This window comes from Sardina pilchardus, chromosome 17, assembly GCF_963854185.1.
Source record: "Sardina pilchardus chromosome 17, fSarPil1.1, whole genome shotgun sequence".
NCBI lineage: Eukaryota > Metazoa > Chordata > Actinopteri > Clupeiformes > Clupeidae > Sardina > Sardina pilchardus.
The window spans coordinates 12970131-12984044 of NC_085010.1; the positions used below are offsets into that span (position 1 = coordinate 12970131).

At 40.8% G+C, this 13914-nt stretch overlaps 1 protein-coding gene across 1 annotated transcript; it reads left to right on the forward strand.

Moving 5' to 3' along the window:
* Positions 1-174: 174 nt before the first annotated feature.
* LOC134062239 (N-acylneuraminate cytidylyltransferase-like) lies at positions 175-11715 on the forward strand. The gene is made up of 8 exons (XM_062518191.1): positions 175-632; positions 1938-2080; positions 2999-3154; positions 3805-3938; positions 5781-5875; positions 8907-9078; positions 9953-10118; positions 10424-11715. The coding sequence occupies exons 1-8, from the start codon at positions 427-429 to the stop codon at positions 10630-10632; spliced, it is 1281 nt and encodes a 426-aa protein (XP_062374175.1). The 5' UTR covers positions 175-426; the 3' UTR covers positions 10633-11715.
* The last annotated feature ends 2199 nt before the right edge of the window (positions 11716-13914 follow it).

Here is a 13914-nt window from a genome sequence, read left to right on the forward strand (position 1 = left end):
GTAGGCATATAGTTCATAAAAAATAGGAAATGTTGGTGTGACAATTGGATTCGTGTTTTTTTGTGATGATCGAAGAACGTGTTCCTTTTGATAATCTGGTTTTGTGCATGCGTTCCTATTACATCATTGACGGTAAATGAAAGCAGGCATTGATTGGCTTTTACACTGAATGAACTTCCTGGTCCCTTTTACAGAGCTGCTACAGAGACGACACGTTCTCCAGATATGATATACTTCGCTAAATCGGTGTTGTTCATGACCGTAACAAACGACAAAACCTCGTGATAGTTAGCGGAAAGAATTCATTTCAATTCGACTTTGTGGCGCAAACAGTAGCGTGCACAGCAGTCTTCTCTGGATCGCAGTTTCCGTTGTAAACGCGACGTACTCGGTCATATCCTTAACGTTACCTCCTTTAGGCTAGGTATGGCAGCAGCAAAGAAACGGCCTTTTCTTGGAGGTGAAGATATGGATGGCAAAAAAGTGAAAGACGGTAAACCACACATTGCAGCACTAATTCTCGCAAGAGGAGGCAGCAAAGGAATACCCCTGAAAAACATCAAAATGCTCGCCGGCGTCCCACTCCTTGGTTGGGTTCTTCGGGCTGCAGTGGATTCAGAATTGTTTGACAGGTAGCCTAATACTATTTCCAATTAAATGTTAAAATCAGCTCATACTCAATTATTTTGTTGTTTGTTTGTTGTTTTTTTAAACGTAAAATGGCAATGCGGTGATGTTTCAATGCTGTGGTGTAGCCTTTCCCTGATCAGACAGGAAGTTGCTTTCACGGGTCCTGTGTTAGGAATCGTGAATCACATACGTGTTTTGGTGAATCGTGTGACATTTGTTTATTCAGCATTTACAGTTTTTTTCTGATTGGTTAAGAACTTTTTTTGTAACTATTGGCTATTTTTGCAAAACTCTAAACTCAAATAACAAAACCTTTCACCAAATTATCAAAACATTGTAGTTATCTTGCAAATGCGAACACAGCTTGATTAACTCTCCACACCTTCGTAAAACTGGTGTTTCTGTATCAAATCGTAAACTCAAGCCATCATTTACTAAGAACACAATGTGTCAACTACACACTGATGGTATGAATACAAGACACATCTGGCTTTTTAATTGCTTTCTCTGTGCACAAGGTAGAGTATGTCAGTTTGAGATAAACATACAGGGATCCAAACTTCCAGTATTGGTGTTCACACTCATCAAAACAAATACAAAGTCAAAACACAAACTAGTAATTTCACTGAGACAAAAAAAAAAACCCAAATATGTCTACATCATGACATCTCTCTGGATACGACCACAAAATTTCATCTACATCGCATGCGATGTCCTCCTGTCAAAGGCACCGGGCTCCTTGTCCTTGTCGTCCTATCCCTCTCGCTCCTTCACTCCTTGTCCTCTTCCTCCTCCTCCTCTTTCTCCTACTTCTTCACCTCTCCTCTTCCTAGGCCTCCTCTAATTCTCACTCTTCCTACTCCCTCCATTGTACTCCACACGGATATCTTACCTGTGCCTTATTTACACTGCTTAGGCTGATTGCAAAGTGAACTCATTATCTAAAGCAGTTTTCATGATGTGACCGTGTGCCATACAGTTGGCAAAACAGTGTAAAAAATAATAAATGTGTGCATAATCTTGCTAGGAGTGTGTTGGAAATTTGGAAATTGAGTGTAAGCAGTGACTTGTGTTTAAAGTTCCCCAAAAAGAGTGCTGTGCAGTGAATTGTGCCTACAGTTTTGCAAAGTGTGTGTTACAAAATTGCAAACTGAGTGCAAAGCAGTGTTTGTGCTTTTAGTTTTGCTAACTCAGTGAGTGGTTTTGCTATTAATAGTTTTAGAAATTGTGCTACAAGAATCACGATTAGCGCTTAAGCATTCAGAAAAAAACTGTAAGTGTATGGTTTCTGCCTGCTACAAATCTAGCATTTGGGTTTCCACCGACCATGACGAAATTGAGAAAGTGGCGAAGGCATGGGGAGCCCAGATACATCGCAGGAGCCCTGAGGTGTCCAGAGATTCATCCAGCTCTTTGGAGACCATTCAGGAGTTTGTTCGACTAAACCCCGGTAAGTTTGCGTACACAAGTGGCAGTTAAAGGAGAAATCCAGCGAGTCACTGAGTACTGGAAGCAAAGGAAACAAAAACAATAACTTTTACTTAACTCTTTGATATCATGATGTGTTAATGTTGTATGATATATTTTTTACAAATAATCACATAGTGTCGTTGTGTAACAACCCAGATATTCTTTAGTACGTTAATTTCCCGTATTCTTTTCACTTTAAAGGCACTATGTCTTGCAAGAAATTGCTGCCAGGAAAAGTTGTGTTTGTTCACTTGCATATTCTTGTCGCAATAAACAACTTTTTTCAGACCATACCTAACCCAACGTGCTACCCAGTTCTTGATACAGACCGTGGATATCTCTCACTCAATTACTGCAACACCCTCCTCACGAGCCTTCCGGCTTGTGTGGAGAAGCTGCTAAAGATGGTCCACAATGTGGTAGTGCACTGTGCACAAAACCCTAAACCACCCGCATTAAATTCTAGTCCCTGATGGTTGCTTTCAAAGTGATTGCTGAGTCTGCTCCCACTCTCTTGAATGCTCTCTTAAAAGCTTATGTTAGCCCCCGGTTGCTACGTTCCACCAAGGAACATTGCCTGCCACCCTAACACACGGCAATCCAGACTTTTCATTTGCCACACACTATCAGAGAAAGATTGTCCCTCTGTATCTTCAAGAAACTCTTCTAACCGTTCTAGCAATCCATGCACTTGCCATACACTTCCCTTCTTCCCTCCACCCCTATCTTCTTGGACTACTACTTATACACCTGCGCTCTCCGTCCTTTGATAGCTGTATTTATTGCTGTAGTGTTAATTATTACCTGATGTCTCCTCCGCATAGGAATATTTATTTTGCCAAAGGTCAGTGGCGTGCACACAGGTGTTACAAGGCTGTGTCTGTTTGCATACATCTAGGAGTCAACATAATCTGCAACATCCAGGCTACAGCTCCTTGCTTGCATCCTGATCATCTGAAGAAGGCGCTAGCAAAGATTACAGAGGAGGGATTCGAATCTGTCTTTTCTGTTGTCCGGCGACATCATTTTCGCTGGCAAGAGGTCAAAAAAGGAGGTATGTGGCAAAATATATGAAGACATAGAGGAATGCAGGCAACTGATAAATGACTGCAAAATAGCCAACCTTTGTTGTCATTGCTCAGTTGTACAGTGCAATTTAATGTGTCTCTCTGAAACACTGAAATAGTGAAGATAAATCTAGTAGAATCCTAATCAAGTTTCACCACATACATTATGCAGTGGATATCTAATACATGCACCATATAAAATATGTATAAAATAGAAGTTGCAGTTTTTTTGACTGCTGTTGTTTTTTTAAACTGAGAGTATATGCTATCAAAATGCAATTTTCCAATGTTGAATTACAGTCAGTCTGAAGCCAATTTGAATTAAAATTACTTAAAGTATACCAACATGCATAGACACCAACATTCCTGATAGCTGTTACCCAAAAGTAAGATTTCTACCGGTTTAGAGTTTAGCACATATCATAGTCCAGACTTCAGTTTTACTTGTGTTAAAAATCAATAATACGGAATTCAACAGTGGGAGCCAGCACCCCTTGTGGTACCCCTTAAGAGTTGCCACTCTCTAACCTTTGACCTTGAACTAGAAAAATACTGCAATGATTCCCTGTTGAGTGGATGGTGCATTTTACCAAATAAGTCAATTTCCAATCCTGTCTCTGTGCGTCTTATTTTACAGCAGGTGGTAGCACAGTACCGCTGAACCTGGACCCCAGTAGACGGCCGCGACGGCAAGACTGGGACGGGGAGCTGTGTGAGAATGGCTCATTTTACGTCACCTCCAGGGACCTAATTGAGAAAGGCATCCTACAGGTACAGTCTCTTGACCTGGAGGCAGAGGGCTTTGCTGTGTGAGTCTACAACTATGAGTGTCAGTGTATGTATGAATGAAATCTCAAAAAAGTTTGAAGAGGAGTGCTTCCCAGACTTAAAGCTCTATGTTTGAGGTGCTCTTTTGGTGGGAAGCTGAAGCTGTTCCTGTGGCTTGGTCATATTAAACCTTTAAAACACTCCGACGTGTTTCAGCATCAAGCTTTCATCAGAGTTAAAGAGGAACTATGCAGGTTTGGCGATTTATTCGCTGTCTTCTCGTTTTACGCTTGCAGGTTTTTCTGCAGAGCTTCCCCTACAGCTTTAGCGTGTATATTTTACAGCAATACTCAATTGGTCAGTCTGCCTTTTCATGAGCATGATCACACGGCTGCAAAACTTTCTTTGTGCAAACCTGCTAGCGTGTTTTTTCCGCTCACAGGTGCTAGGGGGAAGGGAGACAGCCATCATTCAACCTGAAATAAGTCAAATAACCATTAAACATCAAGAAGACTTCCTCAGAGTCTATTTGCAACTAATTGAGGCTGTCTATAGAAGTCCCCAATGGGGTCAGGCTGGACTATTGTCCTAATGTCATTTATTAAGTGATTCTGGCTGTCAAATAGACGTCCAGATTATGACTTCGCTGAACGTCTATTTGCAACTAATGTTGGTTGTCTACAGATGTCCTGAATCGGGTCAGGCTGGACTATTGTCCCAGTGTCATTTATCAACTCATTTTGACTGTAAAATAGACGTCCAGATCACAGCCTGGACAGACCACTGTTTTTTGGATGTCCATAGACGTTGCTTGCTCAGTGGGTGTGTACCCGTCTACATGTGTCTAAAAATAGCCAGGATGGCATCCTTGCCTCCCGTACAGTTACACAAGAAGAACAAGAAAAACCAGAAAAACATGCATATACAGGACACACAAGAAATGATTACAAAGCAAACTTTAATGCATAATGAATAATCTAATCCAACAGATCAACATCAGAGAATGACACTTAAATCAATATCCTCATTTAGGCCTGGATATTTAGTTGCTTGTAAGTTATAGATCTAAAAAGGGGGGTATGGTTATGTCTATCTGTATTGTTACAATACCTCATGTATGTTGTTACTCACCAATACAATACAAAGTGATTGCAAAAAAAAGATCTCAGATCAAAACAGTTTATAAGGTCCTTATATTACTGTATTCTAAAACAGTTTGATATTGGGGTTAATACTAATAAAAAAAAGGTATGGAATGCTTTCTGACCCTGAACAGAAAATACACACATCATTGATATAGCGTCCCCACCAAATAATGTGTTTAAAGAAAACATTTATTTCCTGGTTTAAAACAAAATCTTCCCACTTGCCCAGATCCCCTAAAAGTGTGACATGATAGACTTTCGGATCATCGCTGACAATTACAGGACGTAATTACAAGACGTGTTCTTCCTTCGGCGTCATTCCCGACCATATATTCGGGCACAGCACTGGAAATTTGTCGGCTATGACAAAATCGTGCCAAAATCGAACTGAAATCATGTAATCTGCACAGGCCATAAAGTAAAAGACAGTCGCAAGTAAATGCATAACTGCATGGAAAGTTTGCTCCACAGAAAGGGATGATCATTAGTGCACTAAAATGTTATGAGTAACTAAATAAGTGTTGTGATATTAAATAGCTTCAGTGGGTTTGTCATACATTTGGTCTTAAGGTTTTTTTGCTATTTTATTTAAATGCTATATTGTTTTCATGTGTCTAATAGCAGTTTGGTTCAAGAAGAATATATATTCAGTACATCCTATGTGTCTTTGTCATATTTCCCCGTGGCTGTGTTCTTGCAGGGTGGTAAGGTTGCCTACTTTGAGATGGGCGCAGAATACAGTGTGGACATTGATGTTGACATTGACTGGCCTGTGGCAGAGCAGCGAGTCCTCAGGTAAGTAGGACAGTATGTCTTCATTTAAGGTGTAGCACTGCCAAGGAGACTTTTGTTTAACACTGGTGGCTGACATGCATTCTCTGACAGTAGAATGCATGTTCTCTGACAGTAGATTTCCACATTGCTTGACAGGCAGGATGCTATTTTTTCTTACTAAAATAGTTTCTTTCAATATAGAGAGTATTGTAGATAGATAGATAGATAGATAGATAGATAGATAGATAGATAGATACTTTATTCATCCCTGGAAATGTTTAGCCATCCAGTAGCTTATGCAACCATAACACAACAAACACACATGTCACAATCACTCAAAGAAATGTAAAAATGTAAAGAGTTCAACATTTGTGAAGTGATTACAAAAGTCTGGTATGGACTGACTATGTGATGCAATGCCTACCCAACCCTTAAAGTCAACAAAGGGGCTAAAGTCATGTAGCTCACTGGGATGTAGCTTTTTAGCAACTGGGATGACACATGACGTCTTCCACAGTGCTGGTGTCTTCCCCAATCGGAGAGTCAAGTTGAACATGCTTCAGAGGTTCCCCTCAATTCATTCCACAGAACTGGCTTTGAGCAGTCTGGGACACACTCGGTTGTGCCGGCTGTTTCCTTTGGGCTAAGTGTCTACTCAGCTCTCCTCTGACCTGATACGCTATGATGGGGGGAGGAAGGGGGGGTCCCTTTGTTGAGTTTTGGGGCGAGGGTGCATTTACGAATGGTGGCTGAAGCCTGAAGTGCATGGAGCCACTGTCTGTGGGGGAGGGATACATGAGCAATTGATTGCGGAGGTGAGAGTGAGGGTGAGGGGGCATGCGGTGATCAGGTGGTCAGAGACCTAATTTCCCTCACAGGATCAAAAGAGTACTTATACTTTAATCTTCTTGTTGTTGAGGAGGTCCTTGACATTGCTGGTGATCCAAGGCTTATTATTTGGAAAGCAGTGTACTGTTCGTGTGGCAACTACAATGTCCATATAATACAGAAATTCAGGTAGTCAGTGGTGCAGTGCTTGACCCCCCTCAATATCACCACCATATGATTCATGCAGTACACTCTAGAGTCTAGTCTGTCGACTCAAAGCAGTCCCACAAGGCCTCCTAATTACCTCCACCAAGGACGATTACATTTTGGGAGTGATCCGTATCACCGTCTGGATTCAGGAGGCGGTTATGTTTTTCGCTTGGCGGTGTAATTGCATGGTATGGCGACATGGTGGTGATCTGAATAGTTTAGGTTCAACTGTATGACAACCAAGGAAGAACAATACAGGCGGAGGTCTGTGCTCTGAGTGCTTTTCTGGTTGAGAAAGTAGTCCATTATTAAAACATATGGACATTAGAGAATAGAGAGTAGACACATATCCTCTTGGGTGCAACACAAAATTGACTAGATAGATAGATAGATAGATAAATAAAGTGTCTATCTATCTATCTATCTATCTATCTATCTAGTCAATTTTGCATTGCACCCAAGAGGATATGTGTCTACTCTCTATTCTCTAATGTCCATATGTTTTAATAATGGTCTTCTCCTCAGTGGTAGTCATGACAATACTCTGAAAATCCCTTACAGTCATTTTGTTCATCAGTTGTTCTATGACAGGGGTGGCCAACCAGTCTAGCATGAAGAGCCAAAAAAAAATCCACAAAAGTCAAAAGAGCCGCACAACAAAAAAGGCGTCCATACTACAACAGCACAACATTAGGCCTACAGTTATAGCTCCTTTGTTTTTCATTTAAAGTAAGACACTTGGCAGATGCTCAATGATCATTGATAAATGATCATTGGAAAATGAAAAAAGATCAGACACACATCAAATCCCCCCTCACTGAATGACTTATAGGCATGATAATGCAATGTCAAGTGTTCAGTTAACTTTTAAAAAGAAAATAAACAAAAAGAAAACGAGTGACTGACGTCTATAGCCATTACCAGCCTACTTGCAAAAGTATGTAGGAAATGTTCAGGTTTGAAGCTTTATGAATCCGTGGCATACCAAGTACCAAACTAAAGTGTAGGCTAGAAACATATCACCTCCGCAAATGAGGTTATGTTTTCATCGGGGTTTGTCTGTTTGTTAAGCAAGATGTTAAGCGGACGCGCGAGATGTTAAGCAGGATGCGCGAGGCGGAGTTTTGCGATCTCAGAGTGCTTTTGTTTTGATTACTTTGACATATTAACCAGAGGGGTTATGCTACAAAACGATAAATGGTCCTTTTCAATGGCACGTGTTCCTTCTACTTACGATTAGCTTCAGGGTATTCCTGATTGCAACAGTAGCATTAAACCTGGCTGAAGAATAAACACGTCTGCTTCGTTTTGGCCAATTCCTATCCATATCATGACGGTACAATTATTGTTAACTATTAATAATTACTTTTGGCAATAGGCTACTATCAAATTCTGAAATATTTTTTTATTTACCGGAAATAAAGGCTATTTCAAAAGGAAAACGTTTAGGTCCGAGGAGAAGTGAGAACATCAGTTGAGCAGCCGTGAGCCGCACGAGAGGATCGAGCCGCATGTGGCTCGCGAGCCGCGGGTTGGCCACCGCTGTTCTATGAGATACACATCCCAAAATGCCACAATAAAAAGTAATGAGTAAAAAAAAAAAAAAAGCAATTATGAACAAAAAAGTAACACTTACCCTTAAAACTGCTGTAGTTAGGATCATAACTCACAATTTTAAGCTCAGCCCAAATGTTATTGAGTTGTCTTCAAAGCCAAAGTTGATCTGTTGAACTGTTTTTTTTTTTACAGTGTTTTATACCTTCTGAGGAAAACCATGGTTAATGACCTGCTAGGGTTTAACTGCAGTGAAACCATGATAAAACCATAGTAATAAACCATAAGCTGTCCGTACTTACATCTGCAGCTGAGCCTCGTTAGCGCAGTAGGTACTACGTCAGTCTCATAGTCTGAAGGTCATGAATTTGATCCTCATACGTCTTGGAGACGTATGTGTGCTGACAGGGATGTTTATGTGTGTGTGTGTATGTTTATTCTTGTGCATATGTATCCGTAGGTATGGATACTTTGGCAAGGAGAAGCCTGAGGTGATCCGGCTGCTGCTGTGTAACTTGTCTGGCTGCCTGACTGATGGTCAGATCTACGTCTCTGCAGATGGCCTGGAAATGGTGTCTCTCAATACCAGAGACAGCATGGGCATTCGCATGCTGCAGAAGGAAGGGGTGGAGGTAAGAGTCTAAGGCTTAGTTCACACTGGCAGTCGAAATCCGATGTTTTGCTTATCTGGATTGTATCTAGCTTGAATTTTGGGTAGTCTGAACGGCACAAAACCGCATGAATTGCGATTTTTCCAATGGTGATTCGCACCACATACGGAGGTGGTTTCAATATCACTTACTATCGGATATGACTCAATCTGAACAGTCGAACCACTTGAATAGGATTTCAACGTGCCCCTTTCACCATTTTCATTGCGACAAACAATTGCAACGTAATTCTGAGTGTCGGAAGTGATTGATTGATTGATTCAGCGCGTGCGCCAGGGCTACCAGCAAAACAAAAACCAACGTCAGACTCAAGTCATCATTTTATGGTGAAACATGGAAAACTGTAACATAAAGGGTGTACTGTACTGTAACAAAAAAAAAAATCCACTTTCATCCATGACGACTTGGTTGTGTACAACTCTACCTAATGAATCCAGGTGTGTGTAATTTATATCGGATCTGAGCATTGCACGCTAAGATTGGATGTGATCGGATGTGATCACTTGCAATATGCAATGAGAACAGTCAGTCAGAAAGATCAGGTTCTGATCGGATATGCAAGACATCCGATGTCCCTATCCACTTAACCTCTCTCCCTCCCACTCAGTAACAACTTGAACAACGCGCATCATACACTCACCAACCTTTTCAGAAGAGGGCGTGATGTCTATGTGTAGACGAGAAATAAATAAAAAATTCACATCAGCAGACCCCACAAACAAGAGACAGACAACATGTAACCAATTGAAACAAACAGTAAAATGAATAATTGACATTATGTATGAGTTGAGCTGTAACTGTTTGCCCCTCTCTGCTCTCTCCCCCCTCCGACTAGGTAATTGTTATCTCCTCCATCGGTAACCCAATACCTAAGGTCATGGTGGAGAAGCTGTCCAAACAGATTGGCTGTGAGATCAGGCACAACGTGGAGGACAAGCTGTCGGAGGTGGCCAAACTGAGGAAGGAGCGGAATTTAAAGTGGAAGGAAGTTGCCTATATGGGTACGTTCCAGGGCTGAAAATTAGCATCAGCCACCAGCCAGACGCTGATAAAATATGAAAGTGGCTGGTAGATTTCAGAAGCAAAATAATGTGTTGCTATTGGGCGGCTGGTGAATTTTAACAGTTATCTATCTGTGGCTGGTAGATGTTCTACAGCCAGGACGGTGTTTACTCTATTTTTGTCTCCAGTCTTCAATTACCAGTTCAACAATTATGTCAATGGATCAAAATCATTGAATACTTTCATCAGCAGTCATTGGTTGTGCGGTTTGATATCTAATGTTGTCTTTGTCCTGACGGTCCAGGGAATGATGATCCTGACGTGCAGTGTCTGAACCAGTCAGGCCTGAGCTCAGTACCACAGGACGCCCCATTGGTGTCGCGCAACGATGCAAAGTACATCTGCCACAGTGCAGCCGGACGTGGAGCGCTCCGTGAGTTCGCCGAGCACATCCTCCAGCTCAATAAGAAGGCGAATGCCCAGATGGAACAGGACCGTATTCACCGGGACTAGAGAACCATGTTCTACAGAACGTCATACACAAACACTGGTTTGAAGTCCAGAGATTTTTTTTTTTTTTTTTTATCCATAGAGAATAAAACAACTTGTTTTATGAAGGTTTTTTGGGGGATGGAACACTGTTATTTTTAAAAAGCATGTTTAGGAACTATGAAAGAGTCTGTCATAGAGTTTGATATTATGGTACTTTCCCTGTTTGTTTTGTTTGTCTAAGCTCTTTTGGGATTCAGAACGTAATTGTGCAATAATAAGCATCACTGCTGTTCTACATTCTGTACTACAACCAGAGAATGTTGGGTTAAGTAACTTTTTAAATGTTGGTTTATTTATTTGAATCATGTTTTGTTTTACTTCATTTGTACCTTGTGCCATGATTTCTGTGTCTAATTTGAGTCAGCGAGATAGACCCTAATAAGGTCACAAAGTTTGTAAGTGCAATGTTACTCAGCCTTCCACCAAATGCCCAGAGGTGAATAGTGAATATTACAAAGCAATGTTTGTAGTAAGGCTTCAGGAGAAACCGCTGATCTCAAAACAACATGCTTCTTTACAAACAATAGCTGCTTAGTGCAGTGTTCTTTTACAGATCAAGGGTTACTCCCAAAGATACCCGGGTTAAAACAGTGTCCTTGCTGAGTAGCGCAGCCCTCAGTTACTGGGTCATACTTGCCTGTCTTGCTTTCTCTGTGTCTGGCTTGATAAGACAGCCAATAGGAAAATGATCGCGACAATGCAACAATCTATGGGAAGAGGCAACAGTAGCCGAATAGCAGAGGGACATAGGCCTACATCACTTACATTTTAGACTTGGCTGATAACTCTAACTGCCTTTTATTATCTGCATTTTTATTTTATTGGTATGTTGTGTGTGTGTGTGTGTCACTTTAATCATGCATGCATAGATCAATGTGAAGAATGTCTGTATGTCAGTCATTATTTTTTCTTACTACTTCATCTGTGAAGATGATTGGTCATGTTTGTTTTGGGGTTTGTTGAAGATAAACATATATGGGACAATGGGCAATCTATATAGTAGGCCTAATGTTTGCTCAATAAACATGTATTTCTTGAATTTGACTGGCTGATCATATGTGGCATTTCTTTTCTTGATAGTGATGGATCACCACTAGATAACAGTAGGCCTACTGTGTTATAGATGGCAATGTAGAAGACAGGCCAGTACTGTCAGTTTGATATCATATTTTGCTAACAGCGTATGCACACTGTGGGCAGTCGGACAGAAGTTAATTAATAAAAAGATAGATCGGAATTTAACACGGGTTGCACGTGATTGCTTTATTCAATTTGACCCGGAGAGGTCTTGCTAATTTCAGAGTGCCCGCCTTGAAACAGCTTCCCGCTATGTTCTACTCTGGCCTTCAGTAAGCCTACATCTGCATGCCTTTAGCATCAGCCACCAGCCAAATGCTGACAAAATACGAAAGTGGCTGGTCGTTTTACAGTTTTTTACGATTGTTTACACACTAAAATGGAAATTTGCTAAATTTTACTCGATTGTTTACACACTAAAATGGAAATTTGCTAAATTTTACTCCAAGGAGCAAAACACCTCCACAGATTTGCACAACATTACACTCAATGTCTGCTTCATCCTTTTTGCAAAACATTACACACAGTGATTTGTAAAACTCTACACACATTTCCACACCTTAGACACAGATAAGGATTGTGAGGTTACTTCCTTGTAAAGCCCCGGATTGCCAATGACCACACTAATGAATGAATTGGATAATCACATCCACCAGGTGTGTAAGCACACATGTGCAAAATTGAAAACGCAGCACTCAGGTGTGCATACAGTCTTGTTGCTTTTACAGTAGTTCTTTGACTTCAGAGTCGAAGTGTATGTACTTTATGCAGTAGTTTTTATTTGTCTACAGATTTTATTTGTTTCATTGATTTCATTGTTGGTTGATTACTGTAACTGATTATGGTAAGAAATACTGTAAGTATTGAAAGAAATACTTGAAATATTCAGTCTACAGCATCAGTGTTGTGCAGTGCAAGTTTATACTTGTAGACCTACAGTATTTGTGTACATTTTCCCTATGTCGAACTAATCATGAAGAATGTTGTGGGTTTATCACTATATTTTGACATCTAAATGATCCCTTACATAACAATGTCTGGCCAAACATCTAGCACATGCTATTTCCTATATATATATATACATACATATAAAAAAAATTGCAAATGTGTTTGCCATTTATCCCAGCAGTGTGAAACTGGCTGTTATAGTGTCTGATCATTGAGGACTGTGTTTGTTAAATGACAACTAATAACATTTTCACAAATATGTGTATGTTTTGACTGAAGTGTGTATGTTTTGACTGAAGATTGTCATTTTGCAAAAAATCTAGGAATTATGCAAACTGAGTGTGGCGTTTTGAAAAATTTCGTGTAAACAATTGAAAAAAACTGTAAGAAGCAAAGTTATGTTTTGCCATGGTGCGTTTGAGAGGTGATTTTTCACATTGATCTCTGTTTTTCGAGGTCACTGAGTAAGACTCAACAAGTCTATTGACCGATGCGAATCTCGTGTTGTTGACAGAAGGAGGACTGTGCATAGCCTACTCCAGATGTGTAGGCTACTCCGCCACTTCAGCAAACTTCTGAAATGCCGTCACCAAGGTAATGTGATATCGTGAAGTGCTATCCCAAACATTTGAACCTATCTGAGCCTACACTTACACTACTGAGAATTCCTATTAACCTAACTTAGTCATTACAAGTAAAGTATTTTTTGTGTTTTTTGGCTGAATCCAAAAGTGAGCTACCCTGGAAATCCAGAGGTCTTGCGAGAGCACAATTTGAAATGTGTCTGCAAGATACTCGCAATGAAGTTACGTTTACCCCAACCATCTGGGGTAACTAATCAAATCGGTGTATCTGATATAGGTGTGCCAAAGGCGAGCTAAACTGATGACGACAACACTGCATCATTCAAGTCAGTGAACATTGGTCATAGTGTTATCCAATTGCGGTGAAGTCCTTTAGTTGGGGAGGCAGTCACCTACATTGCTCGTGGCCAGAACCTTATCTGAAAGATTACCAGGGTCTGGATTTCCCAGGCCAAAAGTGAGCCCTGAGGACTGACTACTCACAGACAATTCATCTCAGGTTCTAAGTAAGTGAGTGTTTGAGGCCACATACACTGTAAGGCTGGGATTATACTTGCCGTTAGACCAAGCGTAAGCGTATGCGCCCGTGTGCGACCTGCTGTGTCGTGTGTACAGACTCGCTGCAGCATTACGG